General features: G+C 37.9%; 1 protein-coding gene across 4 annotated transcripts in view; it reads left to right on the top strand.

Moving 5' to 3' along the window:
- Positions 1 to 16,880, top strand: part of PHF14 (PHD finger protein 14) — a 170,366-nt gene that overhangs the window by 37,809 nt on the left and 115,677 nt on the right. For all 4 annotated transcript variants that reach the window (XM_033077164.1, XM_033077259.1, XM_042780215.1 and 1 more), the window contains exons 7-13: positions 1,240 to 1,377; positions 3,268 to 3,414; positions 6,768 to 7,038; positions 7,589 to 7,695; positions 9,004 to 9,099; positions 11,421 to 11,524; positions 12,961 to 13,092. In XM_033077164.1, the coding sequence (XP_032933055.1) occupies positions 1,240 to 1,377; positions 3,268 to 3,414; positions 6,768 to 7,038; positions 7,589 to 7,695; positions 9,004 to 9,099; positions 11,421 to 11,524; positions 12,961 to 13,092 (995 nt within the window). The remainder of the gene's footprint in view (positions 1 to 1,239; positions 1,378 to 3,267; positions 3,415 to 6,767; positions 7,039 to 7,588; positions 7,696 to 9,003; positions 9,100 to 11,420; positions 11,525 to 12,960; positions 13,093 to 16,880) is intronic.

A 16,880-nucleotide genomic window follows, 5' to 3' on the forward strand; every position in this document is an offset into this window, starting at 1 on the left:
TCATGCTCTTTTCTTTTTTTTTAAATAACATGAATGATGTATAGGATCAGGGTAAAGAATTTGTGCATCTTTTTCTGCTGTAACGTAGAAGTGAACTGTACAGGGGAAGAAGACTCATTACTGTTGCAAAACTCTAAATGCTGTTTGCTGCATTAAGTGTGGAATTACAGTTTATTTTGCTACATTCACCCCTGCAAAACCAGCTTAATATAATAGGGTTTTTTTTTCGTTTAATTCCTTTCTGTTAGATGTTGCAGCTACACAGCTAAAGGGTGCACTTCTAGTGTAGCATATGTGAGATTTTGAGATTCTACAGTCACTAAGTTTTCCTTACCATTCCATTCTGTTTAACTTCCTGCATGGAGATATTTTCTCCAGGTGATAGACAGCTTTGCTCTCTGTTCATCAAGTAGGAGTCTAGGAAGTGCATGCCTGTATAATTTTTGATCATCTTTATGTATTGGATAGCAGCACTGCTTAAGCAGTGCATGTTCCCATTTCCTGCTTATGTGCTCATTACTCTAGACTGCTGGCACAGGGATTTGGCTTGAAATTGTGGTGAAACAGAATGGGGAATTAATCTGACTGAAAAATAAGATAATTGTTTTTTCCAGGTCGTATTAGGGGATGTCAGTTCATTGTTTTCTAAGTGACTGTGCCTAAAATCCATGTATCTGAAGCCATAGTTCCTTAATTAAGTGAATCACAACCTTCCTTACTGATATTTATGATTTTTGAGTATTTATTTCTGCACTGCCACATGTTTACTCCTTAGTCATTGCTTATCAAAGGACATGTACATAATTATCTATGGTTTCAGTCATTGAGAGCACTGCTCTTTTATTGCTGTTTGTCCTCTGAACTTGCTGAACACTTGCTGAGGAGTGGTGGTTTCTTTATACCATACTTACACAACTAATTGTGCTTGAATTGCTTGGTTGGTGTTTAGTTGTTTCAATGGAGGGGAATGCAATACATGGAAGTTCATATAAAAATGCATCCAACATGCTGTTTAGATTATTTAAACACTTTACTATTGTTGAAAATGACATCAGTAGTGGGAGTTGAGAAAGCAGGAAGCTTTAAGTAGTGTCAGCTGTTGAGAGCATACTTGGTTTCTGTGCCACATAGGAGTTAACCTACCGGTTTGGTTTTATATATATGACATAAATTATCAAATATTAGGCTAAATATTTCCTGAAATATTTACTGTGGCATTTTCCATTCTTCCTTATAAAGGAGTGCAGCTTTTGTGAAGATCCTCGTTTTGCCAGAACTGGTGTATGCATTAGTTGTGATGCTGGGATGTGCAGAGCTTATTTCCATGTGACCTGTGCTCAGAAGGAAGGCCTCCTCTCAGAAGCAGCAGCGGAAGAGGTAGCTATAGAAAGGATAGAATAAAATTCTTCTATTGAAAGCTTATGGACGTGACCTGAAATGGTAGCTTTTTTGTTCACAGGTCCTGAACAAAGTTTTTTTAAGTAGGTAACAAGGCCTAGGCTGGGTAAAGGAACTGTACAGGGAGAGCCCTTCACCAAATTGTCTAACTCTAAGCATCTTTTGAAACTGTCTGGAAAAAAGAACAGAGAAAGTTAACACAGAAGTTGGCTTAATAGACTATCAGTTAATACATACAGGAATTCTAACTCTATATCCTGAATTTCACATAGGGTAATACACTTACTTAGATGTTTGTGTAGTACAGCAATCTCTGTTTCATACCAAATAGGAGACTTGAGAAATCAAAGACATTTCTGATGCCACTTTTTCATGCATGTTTTCCAGTATTTACTTCAAATTGTAGTATATAGATATGACTTTCCTTGTGGTAACATTAATCTTTGGAATCAGAACGAAAAGCAAGTATTCATAACCTCCTGATAACTTCTTAATATATTTTCTTAAGTTTTTTCCCTGTAATATGATCTAAAGCAATTCAGATTTGAAGTTCTTACTTCCCAATTCATTTTTATGGTATAAGTTCTTTCAGGTTGTCCAATTTTATCCTGATACACATCATTTCGATTAAGCCTATCATGTTCATAGCTTCATAATTCAGCTTTTTTGCCTTAGGAAGTACCACAGGTAGCACAAAAGCATTGCTTTCACTGTTGATCTAGACAGTTTTGTTTCTGAAAACAGTGGAGACCACTAAGGGATTCATGAAGGAGTCACTAAATACTTTTTTCTGTTCGACCAATAAATAGGAGGATACCATATTGCTATCATTGTTGTCCTTAATAGGTTATTATGTAAGATTGAGTCTTTAAATACCCTGTGTAAATTCCCTCTGGACATATGTATCTGCTTGCCTTTCCACCTTAAATTTTGTTACTGTTTTCTGCAAATTTTCAATCAAGGTCTCACACAATCTCCTTTTAGGACACAGCTTACTTTTGAAGTAAGCTTGTTGTATACTGTGAAAATGTAAATTAAAATAAAATGTGCTTGTAAGGAAAGTTGGAATAAATTTTATTAGTCTATGTTTTATAAGTGGAATTAAGGGAAATTTGATAGGCAGGTAATTTATTAATATTTGTGTTACTTTATGAAGGAAGACTGCTTTAAGTTTTCGTAGACTGTAGATTTATGATGTTGTTTGTGCACTTTTGAAATTACAAAGGCAATGAAATGTGTTCTCAAACCATGTCTCCTCACGGCTCAGATATTTGTAGTCTGCTTGCAAGGTTTGTGGGTGCTAAAAATGACTATAAACCTAGCCATGATAGTGTGCAGATATGATGGAATGAAAAATGTGAAAAAAAAATCTGAGAGATGATAAATCATGTGAGGGTATAGGCACCAAAATGGTCAGAAAAACAATAGAGAAACAAAGTGTATTGCCTTTGATAATATTCAGAATTATTAAGCACTTTTAGGTTTTCATTTAAAAGGCAAAGTGAACGAGCAGGAAATTAATACATATTATATGTTAAAGAGATCTGTACTTAGGAAATTATTTTGCTGGGTTTTTTTTCCTGGGAATGCAAATATAGTACAGGCATTGACTAGTAGAGAGTTAAATTGTTAATGCATTTAAAAATGTTTAGCATCATGCAATGAAAACAATGGAAAAACACCTTATATTGTCAATTACATCAGCACGACAAAATTGATTTAGAAACATACTTTTTAGTTGTTTTTAAAAACATGCCCATTCAAACATGTGAACTTATTGCCAGAATGTTTGTGCTATTCAGAGCCCTTTGGCCTTACTTTATGTCTCACTCTGTTTTCGTTCCTTCCTCTTTGTTTTTTCTGAAACAGGATATAGCTGACCCTTTTTTTGCTTATTGTAAACAGCATGCGGACAGGTTAGACAGAAAATGGAAGCGGAAGAACTACTTGGCTTTACAATCTTACTGTAAAATGTCCTTGCAGGAAAGAGAAAAGCAGCTTTCACCAGAAGCTCAGGTATTGTATATGTGACATCAATGCCTCTGTATTAATCATCCATGTTAAACAAGACAGAAATTAAGAGAAGGTAAAAATGTTATTATTGTAAAGAATTAAATGAGGATTATATTGATAGCACATGGTCATTTAGCAGCAGACTGAACTGTTTGTAGGGTTTGGTCTCTAAGAACAATTCTCTCTATATATTATGTAGTTATATCTCATACATATAATATATATATTCCAGTATCAAATATCTGTACTTGTCTAAATTGCAAAATATTACAGTAATTTCACGAATACAAGCCGCACCATTTTGACTAAAATTTTGCTCCCACACCGGAAATGCGGCTTATACTCAGGAGCGGCTAATATGTGAATAATTTTCTGACATTTACAACCCCGGAAGTGCCAACCAGGGTGCCGAGCCGAGCACCTGCCAGTAAACCCAGGATTTCGCGATTGTTACGAATTGGTTACTGTGTTGCACCGCGGGTGGGGCCAGCTCAGTGCTGGCAGCGTGGGGGGAGGGAGGAAGGCAGGGGAGTTCCCTCCTTCAGGCAGGGGAGAGGCAGGGGGCTCTGTGCTGACATCCCCGCGGCTCGGGGAGGAGGCGGGGGCTCCGTGCTGCCATCCCCGCGGCCCGTGGGGTAAGTGGGGGGCTCCAGTCCCCGCCTGCCACGGCAGGAGCAGGCAGACTCCCCCCCCGCCCTCCGCCGCCGCAGCGGGAGGGGGTGTGCTCCGTCCCTGCCCGCCGCGGGAGCGGGGCTGCTTCGTCGCCACCTGCCACCATGGGGCAGCGCCGGGCCAGGGCGAGCGAACCCAGAGGCGGTGGCCAACCCCGAGCGGCCCTGCCAAGCGGCCCCACCGAGCTGGGCCACCTGGCTCCGTCGGCAGGTCCGCGCAGGTAGAGCCTGCACAACCTTAGCTGAGCCGTTAAACCCCCTTGCCATGCCACGGTTCTGTTACTATTTGGCAACTTTGTTGCACATGGGTCCTCGCTGCGAATGACAGAGCGGCTTATACTCAGGTGCAGCTTATTTATCGACAAAGAACGAAATGTTTACCAACACCCAGAGATGCGGCTTATAGTCTGTGCGGCTTGTATTCGTGAAATTACTGTACTTTGGTTTTGAGGTAAAAAGTTGGTCATTACTTTTTCATTGTAATTTATAGATTTTGTTTAACATTTTCTTCAAGATTCTGAAGACATTAGGCATGACGCTATTTCCATCTAAATTTCCAGTTTTGTAGGTCTGAGTGGAATCTGTGTGCTAGGTGTTTTCATAGTAAAGATTTCCTAGGAAAAAAACTAATGTATGCAAAGAAGTGAGTCTGTGTGTGGGAGTTGTCTGAACGCCTTAGGCAAGTCTATATCCCTGTCTAGTGACAGATTCATTTAAAACCGTTAGTTACTTCAGAAGCTCAACTGATAAATGTCCTGTTGATATAAAGGTTTCAGTCCCTCTGAGGGAATCTGCATGCTTTCATGTTTCAATGTGTGTCCTTTATTTTTTTTTCTGATTCTGAGGAATTTCTAGCATAGTTTGCTTCACTGCTTATACTGAACTGTATTCCATGGAAAAATTACACATGTACAGAAAAGCAACTTGTTATCTAAATGAAACCTGCCTAATTTATTTGTAGAAAGTAGCAGATGCTGTAAATAATGGAAATTATTTATGGGAGAAGACTATCTACTTTTTTTTCTGAAGTGAGAATTATAGTGTAATGATAAGAAAATATTGTTTCATATTATCATACATTTTATTTTAAAAAATCTTGCTTTTCCAGTTCTTAAGAGATCTTTCAAAAGGAGAATATTAATTTAAAATGCTCTATGCTGTACAGTAGAAGAATTTTGAACAAAATATTTTTTGGGGTATTGAGCTTCATGTAACTTGATTTAGAACTGGTTTCATGATTCTTGCGGAATATACTCAGCTCTCAGTTATGTGAAATGCACCTGTGTAGTGAAGACATTACAATAATATGAATAGTACCCAATATAATGGTAAGTGCTGGTTGTGCAATATCACTTTGGGTCCAGAAGGGATTATTAGCTCTGTTTTCAGGCATGTATTGTGCAGTACTTAAAATGCTGATAAGTTCCCAGCATTTCACTTTTTCTCTTCTCTTTTCCCCAAACCAAGGCCCAGCAATTTTTAAATCTACATTATTTAGATTTAAGTTTTGGAAATGGAAGGAATGATTGCTGAAAACTGCAGGTGGAGTTACTTGACATAGTGTCATAGGCACCTTGATATCAGTATGGTAACTTGCATACATTTTGTACAGCCACCTGGCTTCACTGCTGTTGGCTTTGATACTGTCCAGTAGCGGCTGCAGGTAGACCTGTTGCCTGCTGTTTGGGTCCAGGAAAAACATCATTGGAGGTCAGAGCTAACCTGCTAGCTACATTTCATTTGTTTCTTGGTCATTCATGTTCAAGACCTAGTAAGGTAATGTGTTAAACTGTCTGCAGTACTGCCTTCAGTGATTCTGTTTGAAATCAGAGATGTTCCTTAACCACAGTGTGTATGTATGCACACCTTTTGCTTTTGTCTCGGGAGTATCTTACACCATATGGTGGGGCAGTCACATTAGTTTAGTTTCTTCTTTGTGCAGGCAAGTAAACAGCTTCTAACTGATAGTCAGCTGGAGTTTTGCCTCTGAAGCTTTGTATGTTGATGTCAGTTTCTGCCAGAATTGCCACTTCATAGAGTTCCCTCAAGACTGTTTTCCAGCTGTCAGTAACAGCTCGATCTTCTGGGGTAGATCTCCCAGATGGTCACAAATATACAGATGTCATCAACAATATATACTGTGAGCTTCTCTTGTCTGCTTCATTTCTGTTTGGGTTGTGTTCTTGACAAATTATAATCAGCAAGTTTAACATTTATAAAGAGAAATGGCATTGAGAAGGGAGTTCCTGCAAAAGTATGTCAGATATGGTAAAAATGCTCTTCATTAACTTTTGTTGCTCACATAAATGCCAATTTAATGTCTATCTAAGTGCATGTAGTGAGTTCTTGCAGTCCCATCAAATTATCATTATTAGAAGGGATTGTCTCAAAGCCAGCAGTCATCTGTTGCTTTCATCAGTGGGGAAATCTCATCAAGAAATGTATACATAGCTCCAAAACCTAGTTTTGAGGAGAAAGTCGTTTGTGTGTGCACTTTGAGGTAAAATGGAATGTTTGTATCAACATCTGTTTCTTGAGTTGTGGAGTTCCCGAGTGAAAATGGTATTGATTGTATTGTGCAGCTATTAAAATGAACACAAAACGCAGATGTGTTCCAAATTATAACTCAAAACTAATTCTGCATCGTTCCTTGATGTTTTTGATTTGTGGGATTATTCTTTGCAGGCTCGAATCAATGCCAGGCTCCAGCAGTATCGTGCCAAGGCGGAGCTGGCGCGCACCACCAGGCCCCAGGCCTGGGTTCCCAGGGAGAAACTGCCCCGGCCGCTCACGAGCAGCGCTTCAGCCATACGGAAGCTCATGCGCAAAGCCGAGCTGATGGGAATTAGCACAGACATTTTTCCAGTGGATACTTCCGATACGAGTTCCAGTGTTGATGGAAGAAGAAAACATAAACAACCAGCTCTCACCGCTGACTTTGTGAATTATTACCTTGGTAAGGGTGAAAATGGCTTATTTTTCTCGAATGAAAAGGTTATTGCTTTGCTGCATTGTGCTATGCTATTTCATTGGCTTTTTTATTTACATTGTATTTAATTGTTTGTAGTAGATAAATGTGGATTATGACTTCACTTTAGGTCAGGTTTATTATTGCTTGGAGTCTCTGTTTACAGAGGAAGGTTTTTTTTTGGAGGCACTTCAGAAAAGAATAAAATCATTCAAATATAAACAGGAGACTAAACTGTCTTTGAGAAGGGAGTAGGTAACTTCTGGTATAATATTTTTTCCTTAGATTTTCCTACATTTCTATGTGGAATAGCATGACTTTCTAACTGTTTGCTGGATCCTGATCAAAGTTTGTCTTTAAACAACTGCTGTATTTATGCAGCAAAATACACATGTTATGACTGTTCATTCTATTCTGTCTGTATATTAAACCTATAGGCCCTAGTTTTTTGTCTTTAGAGTGCTTCACTTTTTTTTAGTGAATAAAACTTGAAAATGTATATTCAAGAATAGGAAATAATGTGGTTTTCTTTTAATAGAGAGAAATATGCGCATGATTCAAATCCAGGAGAATATGGCTGAACAGAAGAATATCAAGGATAAGTTGGAAAATGAGCAAGAAAAGCTTCATGTTGAGTATAATAAGGTAAAGCAAAATGGGTGATATTAACTTTGCTAGAATTTTTCCTTCTGTGGAGAAAAAAATCAGATGAAAATGAGAGATGCAAACTGTTGATGTTTTAAAAGTAATATTTAAAACCATATTTCTTCTTTTAAAAATATTCAGTAATCTGTCTTCTCCCATACAAGTAATATCAATTTTTAAAATGTGATATGTTGACCGGACACAAGTCAGTGTGTTTAACTGACCCTACTGAGAGCTCCTATAACAAATTGCACACAGACCTGTTTGAACCTGCATGATTCTCTGCTGGTACTTGATAACTGGCAATCTACCATACTCGAGTGTTATTTATTTATGTTAACTACAACTCCAGTTTGGCTTGGGTTTAATGACTTGACTAATTTTTCAGACAGAAATAATCAGTATTCACACCTCCACAGTGTCCTCTGCATGCTTTTTAGGGTAAAACAAATTTGATGCCCATAAATTATGGCTTTGCTCCCCCCAAAATGCTGCTAATTTAATTTTTTATTAACTCACCATTATGATTAAAAAAACCCTTTCTGCCTTTTTACCAAATAAATATTTGTTTTAATATTCACTTATTTTGAAACATAGACATACTATACCTGTTGTGACAGTTGACATGCTGCAATTCTTGCTGAATTCAACAGTCTATTAAGTGATAGTTAATGATGACAAAAATGGTGTTACCATTAATTCCTAAACTGTTTTGTGTGTGTTTTAAGTGAGAACATATGGAAAATGTAGCAGCAGATCCTTGTGAACTGCCCAGAGATGATAAAGGGAAAGGAAATTTTGCCTGGGGCTCTTAACCAAATTAATAGCTACCTTCCAAAATACCCAACCTAATAGTTACTTCCAGAAGTAAAAAAAACCCCTTTGTTTTACTTTCAGCATTTGCTTTTAAATTTTCGCTTTCTGTGAGTGTGGCAAAAGAGAGTTTTAATTCATTTATGTGTTTGTTTGTTTTATATAGAATTGCTGGCTAAGTAGTGTGGACACTACATATAAGATGTTCCTGTATTTTAAATTTGCTTTCCATTTGACTTTATGAAACCTTATTTGCATGCTGAATTACTTCAGATCTTAGCAAAACAAGTGGCTGCTCTGGGTTTTTGTTTTATTTCTGTTAAATTACTGAATGATTGTTCTGATCTCAGCTATATTGGTATGAGTTTGTATTGTTTTTCTAATCCCACAATAAATCAATACACCCTTGGTAAGTAGAAGGTTGAGTAAATTTTATTTAATAACTCTGAATGGATTTTCATTCCTGTTGCCTATTTTTTTTCTGTAACTTTTCAGCTGTGTGAGTCCTTGGAAGAGCTACAAAATATGAATGGAAAACTGCGAAATGAGGGGCAAGGCATTTGGGCTCTGCTGGGTAGAATCATTGGACAGGTTGGTTGGTTCTTTGTCTCCCTTTACAGAAAAAAACAGCAGAAGAGGTTTTCCAAGAATAGGCCTTTTGTTTCTGTCTGCCACTTCTATGGCCAAATAAATTTATTTGATTTGATCAGACCCAGGCTTTACTCAGAGGATAATGTTTCCTGATTGAAGTACCTAGACTTCTGCAAGCCACCTACTGGGAACGTGTAGCTTAATTTTGTTGTTGCAATAGTGTGCTTCTTTGCAATATGCCTTCATTTGGTGTAAGTGATTGACCTGTCATTTGTGATGCAGTTTAGCATGAAGCATGAGTTCATCCTACTGTTTTTGTCTCCAGTTGTCTTTAATTTAGAAGGTTTCAAATAAGTTAACTCTTTATGGGTTTTATAAGCTAAAAATCCTTTTAAATGCAATACGTATGTAATGGTCTGTAACCAGACAGAGGAGAATATTTTGATCAAATGAATATGAATATGAATATCTAGGACAACAGAAGATCTGCGTTTCTTCCTGTTGCCAGCAGTTATCTTTGTTCCCATTGATACGGGAAAAAAGAGAAATGAAAATTTTTGCAGTATTATATTTATATTATATGTCAGAAATACTAAATGTCAGTGGACATTTGGATGTAAGAGGGAGATTGCAATGATTTCCAGTTATGATTTAAGATTGAATAAACTATTCACTGTGGAAATGCAGACATACAATTATTTGCAGTTTAGGCATGCCCTTTGTTACTGCTGAGTTTGTGCTGCTGTTCTGAAAACAAACCTTAGACTTTCTTTATGCATTAATAGTTCCTAAGATATGCAACCTTTTACTAGTTCCATTTGTTTGCCTACCTCTCCTACTTGCAAAGAATTCTTGCATAGCATGTCTTTTAAACCAAGATTATTTTTCCTTCCTTTGAGTAAGTATTCGCAAATGTATTTCCTAATGCAAATGTTACTCAATTAAAAAAAAAAAAAAAGAAAAGCTGAGTAGAACTCATTTACGCAGCTTGCATGACATTTTTTTCCAGTTGGTTGAACAGATGCAGACCCATGGGGCTGCTGAGAAATGACTTTGATAGATGGTTGCTGTCTGAGAAGCCAGCATACTGCAGATAGTAGAAACCCAACGAGAGTCTCGTCTGCTTTGTGAAGAGCTTGGTCCAATAAGATAATTTTTCTAATTAACCTGTCGTGCACCAGGGTAGCTGCAATGCTGGGGAAAATAAACTGCCTCAGTGTTCTGTCACTTTCATGAATCTGCCTTTGCTTCTTTCAGCTTCCTGGAGAAATGCATTCTTGTCCGTCCCTACATTGGAAACTTGAAGAAAAATTCTAAAAACTAGTCTTTCTGTGTGTTTCTTACTGAATTGAAAAAAAGACTGTGAGATTACAGGAATTTCACGAATACAAGCTGCACGGAGTATAAGCTGCACTCCCGGTGTGTCGACAATGTTGCTGTCTTTGTCAATAAAAAGCCGCACCGAAATATTAGCCGCACTTTCGTTCATATCGAGGATCTGTGTGCAACTTTCACAAATTTGCCAGTTAGTAACAGGATCGCGGCATAGCGGGGTTTACTGGCTCGGGGCGGGGCCAGGCAGGCTCGTCCCACTCATGGTTGCCAACGGGGCCGAGTGGCCCAGCTCGGCGCCACGGCTCGGCGGGGCCGCTCGGGGCCGGTCGAGCGGTGCTGCCGCTGCCAGGCTCGCTCGCTTCCCCCCGCCGTCTACACCACCGCCGCCGCATTTGCTCACCCTGGCCGGCACTGCAGGCCCCCGCGCCACCGGGCTCCCCCACGCTGCTGGCCCCGGTTCTGCTGGGCTCCCCTGCACTGCTAGCCATGGTTCTGCTGGGCTCCCCTGCACTGCTAGCCCCAGTTCTGCTGGGCTCCGCTGCACTGTGAGCCCCGGTTCTGCCAGGCTCCCCTGCACTGCTGGCTTGGGCTCTGCCACCTGCCCCCCGCACCGCTGGCCCCACCTCTGCCAGGCTTTCCCACCTCTGCCGGGGCTGGCTGGGCTCCAACTTGGCTTGGGGCTGCCGCGGGCTCTCACTTCCAGGTTGGCAGCTTTTAGAATGTTGTTAATATATTAGCCGCCCCGGAGTACTAGCCGCACTTCCAGGTTTCCACCAAAATTTTGGTGAAAATGGTGCGGCTTGTATTCGTGAAATTCCTGTACTTTATATTACAGAATCATACTGGGATAAATGTGCAGTCTGTAAAATAGTTAGTTAAGCAATTTCCCACTCATTATGTGTCTTGTTCTTCATGCATTGAGATGAGGGGAATATTCTTGAAAGGTGTCAAGACTCATGTGTACTGCATTTCTTCAAATCCAATAGAAATTGAACATACCAGCAATTTTACGGGCTCCTAAGGAAAGGAAACCAAGTAAAAAGGAAGGAGGAGCACAAAAGGCATCTACACTTCCGGCAGTACTTTATAGGCAAGTAATTAAATTTTGACAGAATAGATACGGTATCTAGTAATTTATAGTTTCAGAAAAGTGTTCTGAAAATATTGTTTGCTTCTGTTCCGTTTTTAAATTTTTAAAAATGCTTTAAAGTTGCCTATACATTTTGCTTATTTTTGAAGGCAAAGTTGAATGTGGTCAGTTCTTCACTCTGCCACACATGAGTAAAGTTTGGCTGTTTTTGCTAATTTGACAGCAGTGCTTTAAGGACAAAACTAACTCCTTGCATCTGAAGTAGACGGGTCCTTGTTTTTTTGATGTGGGAGCTAGCGGGTCACTTTGTTCTTTGAATGCAGTCATATGAATGGATGATTTTGACAACAGTGATGATGCTGTTCAGTCACAATTCCTGGATGCAGCAAAACACTTGTCATATAAGAACTCTCACTTTTTGCTCATGCTAAATTTCCCTACTTCTATTTTTATTAATTCCCAAGGTTATGAAATATATTCACTTACTCTGTCAAAGTTCCACCTTTTCCCCTCTTCTGTAAGAGGTGAAGCTGTTGACTGGGTTTTTATTAGGCCTAATAATGGGACACAAACTAGGATCCCAGACTGTGCAAAATACATGCATGTCGTCTAGGATCTTATCTCACCACAGCTGAGGAGTGGCATGGTCTATTGCTGACCTAGAGAGCAGCAACCAGGCATCCAGCCACAGCAACTAGTGTCTTGCCCAGCTAGAAGGCTAAGGGAAGTGGATGATTTACACAAGAAAAAGTTAATTTTAGTGCTGCAAGAGGTAGAAATCTAGAAAACATGGCAGTGAGCTGAGGATTTTGTGGTTTCAATGTACACAAATAATTGGAGTCATGCTTCACCAATTCTATTTCATTCAAATGCACTCAGTTCCTTCCATGTTATAGTGCAATCAGTGAACACCTAACTTTTCAAAATAACTAAAGTTTCAATTACACTAAAATAATAATAAAAAGGAAGTGTTATTTCTAATGAGTTACATTGCCCAGCATAGCGGCAGCATAGACCTAGTTCAAGGTGGCTACCTGCATAAGTATGTGATTGATTATTAAGATTGGTTCTAGCAGCATAATTTTTTGTTTAAGCATTTGTTGTATTTTTTCCCCACTTGCCACTGGTATATTTTGTTGAAGTATTGAGTGATTACTAACGTGTTGGAAGTCCTCAAAAATTTAACTGAAAGCCATTTTTTGCTTACTCTTACTAGGAGTCTTTTACAGTTTTAGTGTACATAGTAAGAAGCTCCTTAAAAAAAAATCATCCATAATTACTCCATAATTACTCCAAAAAGAAATTATGCACTTAAATGATACATTCAGCTTGAAGTTGCCACATGTTTGTATTCAAACTGGGGAATGTGCTGGGATGTATTATTTATTCTTTATGAGTTTGTAATTGTAATACTTTTCTGCTATGTACATGAAAAGTTGTGGAATTTGCAAGAAGAACCATGATCAACACCTACTGCTACTGTGTGACACTTGTAAACTCCATTATCATCTTGGTTGCCTGGATCCACCTCTTACAAGGATGCCAAGGAAGACCAAGAACAGTTACTGGTAAGAACACAGCTAATATGTTGTCCTCTGCTGTGTCTGTACTTAAAGTAGGATGTAAATGTGAACAGACTTGCAAATGCTGAGTGGATTCGACGCTGCTTTAATGCAGTTTGATGAGTTTTTTTATATTCAGGTTATTAGCAGTGATGTTTCAAGGTTAAAAAAAAGAAGTTGTAAAGATTTTCTCATTATTAGCCACTCTGTAAAAATAGGTTATAACTGTAATTTTCTTGGGTTTTGAATTCATCTGTGGTTGTTATTGCCACAATATAATAGCAGAAGGAAATTACAGGCTAATACTTTTGGGAAATGAAAGACTTGGTTTTCTGTTCGTGTTAGGACTCAGATAAGCAACTCTGTTTGGATCTTCAGGCAAATACTTGTAATACTTTTAAATAAACTTGCAAGTAGTAGCTCTGTTTATTGCAGTATGGGAAGTGTTGGGTTTACTGCTGTCTTATGACTGAAATGTACAATGGCAGAAGTATATATATAACTGTACTTACTGCAGTTATGTTTCCATGAATTAAAGTTCTTTCATGCTTGCAGGACAGAACAAAAACTAAGTTGTACAGTGGAGAAATGATAAGGCGGCAGAGATTTTGATTTCCAAACTGTCATAAAATTAGCTCTGTCTGCTCTGTAGTGCTAGCAGTCTGCATGCTTAAATTGCTCTGAAATGTGTTAGAACAAACTCAGAAACAGTTTGTAGCTGTCAGGAAGTTACAGGAAAGCATCTCAAGTAGTCATTCATCACCTTGTTTGAATGTTAAGGTACCAAATCAGAATAGTATAAGAATTGCTTTTAAAAAGACGGTAAAACAATTTTAACAGAAAAAAATTAACTTCTGGTTTTTTTCATACATCTCTAAATTTTTTATTAAAGAACTTACATAAAACATTTACTTCAACCATCTTTTTGGTTAGTTTTGAAGATTGTGTGGAGAACAAGATGGCCAATACATGAAATGGAAGACCTCTGTTTTTTATGTCTTAATGTGACAAAACCTGGATTTACCTCAGTAAATTTTCTTAGTAAATTGAGATTTCATTTATAAGATGAAAATCTCAAGAATATTTCCACCATCACTATTACTTTCCTGAACCTAATTTTCCTTTAATGATTTAATGTAGTGTGTTGTTGGACTTTTGATCTCTTTGGTCAAATTTGCCAAGTGGTTATTTTATGTGGAAGCTTTTTTTTTTTTTTAAATTTTTAGATAGCTTCTTCATTTACACAGGAGATTTGATTTTTGTTCTGCTTTTTAGCAAAGTTGAAAAGGCTCACTAAAAGCTATCAGTCCAAAAGATATAAGACTAATTCTCAGTAGGTGTTAAAGGCAGGATAGGTCAGGTTAGGTAGTAAAGCTCTTCCATTTCAAAGCTATAACTTAGCTTTGTTGTGAATTTCATGCTTCAGTTACATCTCAGATCACAAACTTGGCGTTTACATCTAATTAGCTCAGGCATATTCTGGAGTGTGAGATGATAGCAGACAAATTGAGCTACATTGATTGCGTTCTTTTCATCATTGAACATTCCTTTATGTATTCTTTTCAGGATCAGTGGAGAGCATATAGAACAGACCCTTAAACCAAGTTAGAGTTCAGCAGGTTTTTCCTCCCCTGCTGTTTTGAATACAGTTTTTATCTTTTGATTAAGATATGAAGAAAAGTGCATTTTTTTTTAGAAGGGGGCCATGTACTTTTCCAATATTTGTATGGGATGTAATAGGAGCATAGCAGAAAGATAAAATAAAATTGCTGTAGTGGGAAATTACTTGAAACACTAGGAGGTTGAAAGATGTCATTTAAATAAAGTGGTTAAAAACATTGAGTTTAGTTCTTTTAGAAAATAGTAATCAATAAACAAATAAAAATAATTGTTTCTTGTTTTTTTTTTCTTTCTGTTCCATATCACTGCTAATATTGTACTCAGAATAGCTAACTTGAGCCCTTGCTAAAGTTTTTATTATTGCTGTCACATGCTTTACCAATATTTGTTTACTTAATCAATGGGTACTTTAATGTGACTGTATTCCATAAACTTCATCTGTACATTGTGTTTGAGCATGTCAGGTGATCCAGGTTATGAGTGTGATGCTGCGTAGACTCATTTGTAGTTACAGTAATTTCACGATTATAAGTCGCACCATTTTGACTAAAATTTTGGTCCGAACCCAAAGTGCGGCTTATAATCAGGTGCGGCTTATATATGGACAAAGAACAAAAAGTTGCTGTTTTAGTTTGGAGGACAGGTGTCTGCTGAGAAAGGCAGGAGCTTCTCTTTGAAATGGAGAATGTAAACCCCCTCTCTCCAAATTATTATAATTTGGAAATCAAGGGGCTTTCAGGCAAAGATATGGGAATTAGGAATAACAGTTCTTTTCTAGGGAAATCAAAATAGAAATACAGTACTACAAAGAAACAAACTCCAAACCCCGACAAAGTCAGAGTACAACCTGACACCCCATCAGGCAGGGTGTTGGTAGCAGTCCCATTAAATGGTGGTTGCAGTCCTCCTGCAGTGACAGATGTGATTCAGTTGGAGCAGTGCTCCTGTAGAAGGTGCAGTTTCCCTCTGGAGGTCCAGTGGTGATGTGGAGAAATCCGGTTTTCCTCTGGAGTCCAGTGGAGAAAGGGGCTACCTTAGTGTCCCAAAGCCTCTGTTTTTATCTTGGTAAGAAATGTTGGGCTCTTCCCCCTGGCTGGAGCAACTTCCAATGGAATGCAGTAATTTATCAGTCCCACAGTGGGACTCAATGGGCCATTAGCAGACAATGACTCCCTGGAGGAAGGATGGGGTGTGAAAAGGTAAAGAACAATGCCCTGCCTGGTTTCAATGGATGACCCATTAGCAGATTATCTGCCATTGAGATCAGGATCACTGTCCCCACCCTCAACAGATGGTGATAGAACAGATACCTTTTATCACACTCTGTATTGTAACATGCGACTTATAATCAGGTGCGGCTTATATATGGACAAAAAACCAAAAAGCTGCTGAAACCCAGAAGTGCGGCTTATACTCAGTGCGGCTTATAATCGTGAAATTACTGTATACTTTTTGTCCATTTCATGCTCAGCATTTAATAGTTTAAATTACAGTTTGCCAAAAAGAGTTTTAAAATTGTTAAATTAAATCCAGTATTATATGTTAATAGTAAGAGAAAAATTAAATTATGTTATGTATTTAAAAGCTAATTTGTTGAAGAAAGCACAAATTAAATTTTGTTATTTCAGTGTTTATAAAATTTAAAATGAATTAACAGTTTTTAGTCTTAATAAAATCATAGTAAGAATGTAGACCTGGTGAACACCAGTGTTTCACAGATTAGTAGTTTAACTGGTTTAAAACACTTAACACAAAAAATTTTCCTTGCTCAGCGACCTGACAGTTTTCTTCAAGGTAACGGTTATATCATCTTACCATCAGTTTATACCATGGTAAGTTCAAAGCCTGTCATCATTTCAGATGGATTTGAGGTGAAAAGCATAGGAATTATTTTATGTAAGAACATATTAAAGTGTTAGTTTATGCCCGTTTTGATGCTATGCTTTCAAAGTAGAATCATAGAATATCTTGAGTTTGAAGAATTGAGTCTAACTCCTAGGTCAGAAGTTTTAACCATACAATGAAATGCTGTGGTTTACTTTTATTTAAAAATTTGTGATTTTCATTTTCTTAGAAAGCCTATTGATTAAACAATTAAATATTATTTTGATTAACATGTTATCATAATATTAAGTCTTGTCTTTCTTGCTGAAAACTTGAGTGCTTTTATGCTC

This window comes from Catharus ustulatus, chromosome 1 (assembly GCF_009819885.2).
Source record: "Catharus ustulatus isolate bCatUst1 chromosome 1, bCatUst1.pri.v2, whole genome shotgun sequence".
Lineage (NCBI taxonomy): Eukaryota > Metazoa > Chordata > Aves > Passeriformes > Turdidae > Catharus > Catharus ustulatus.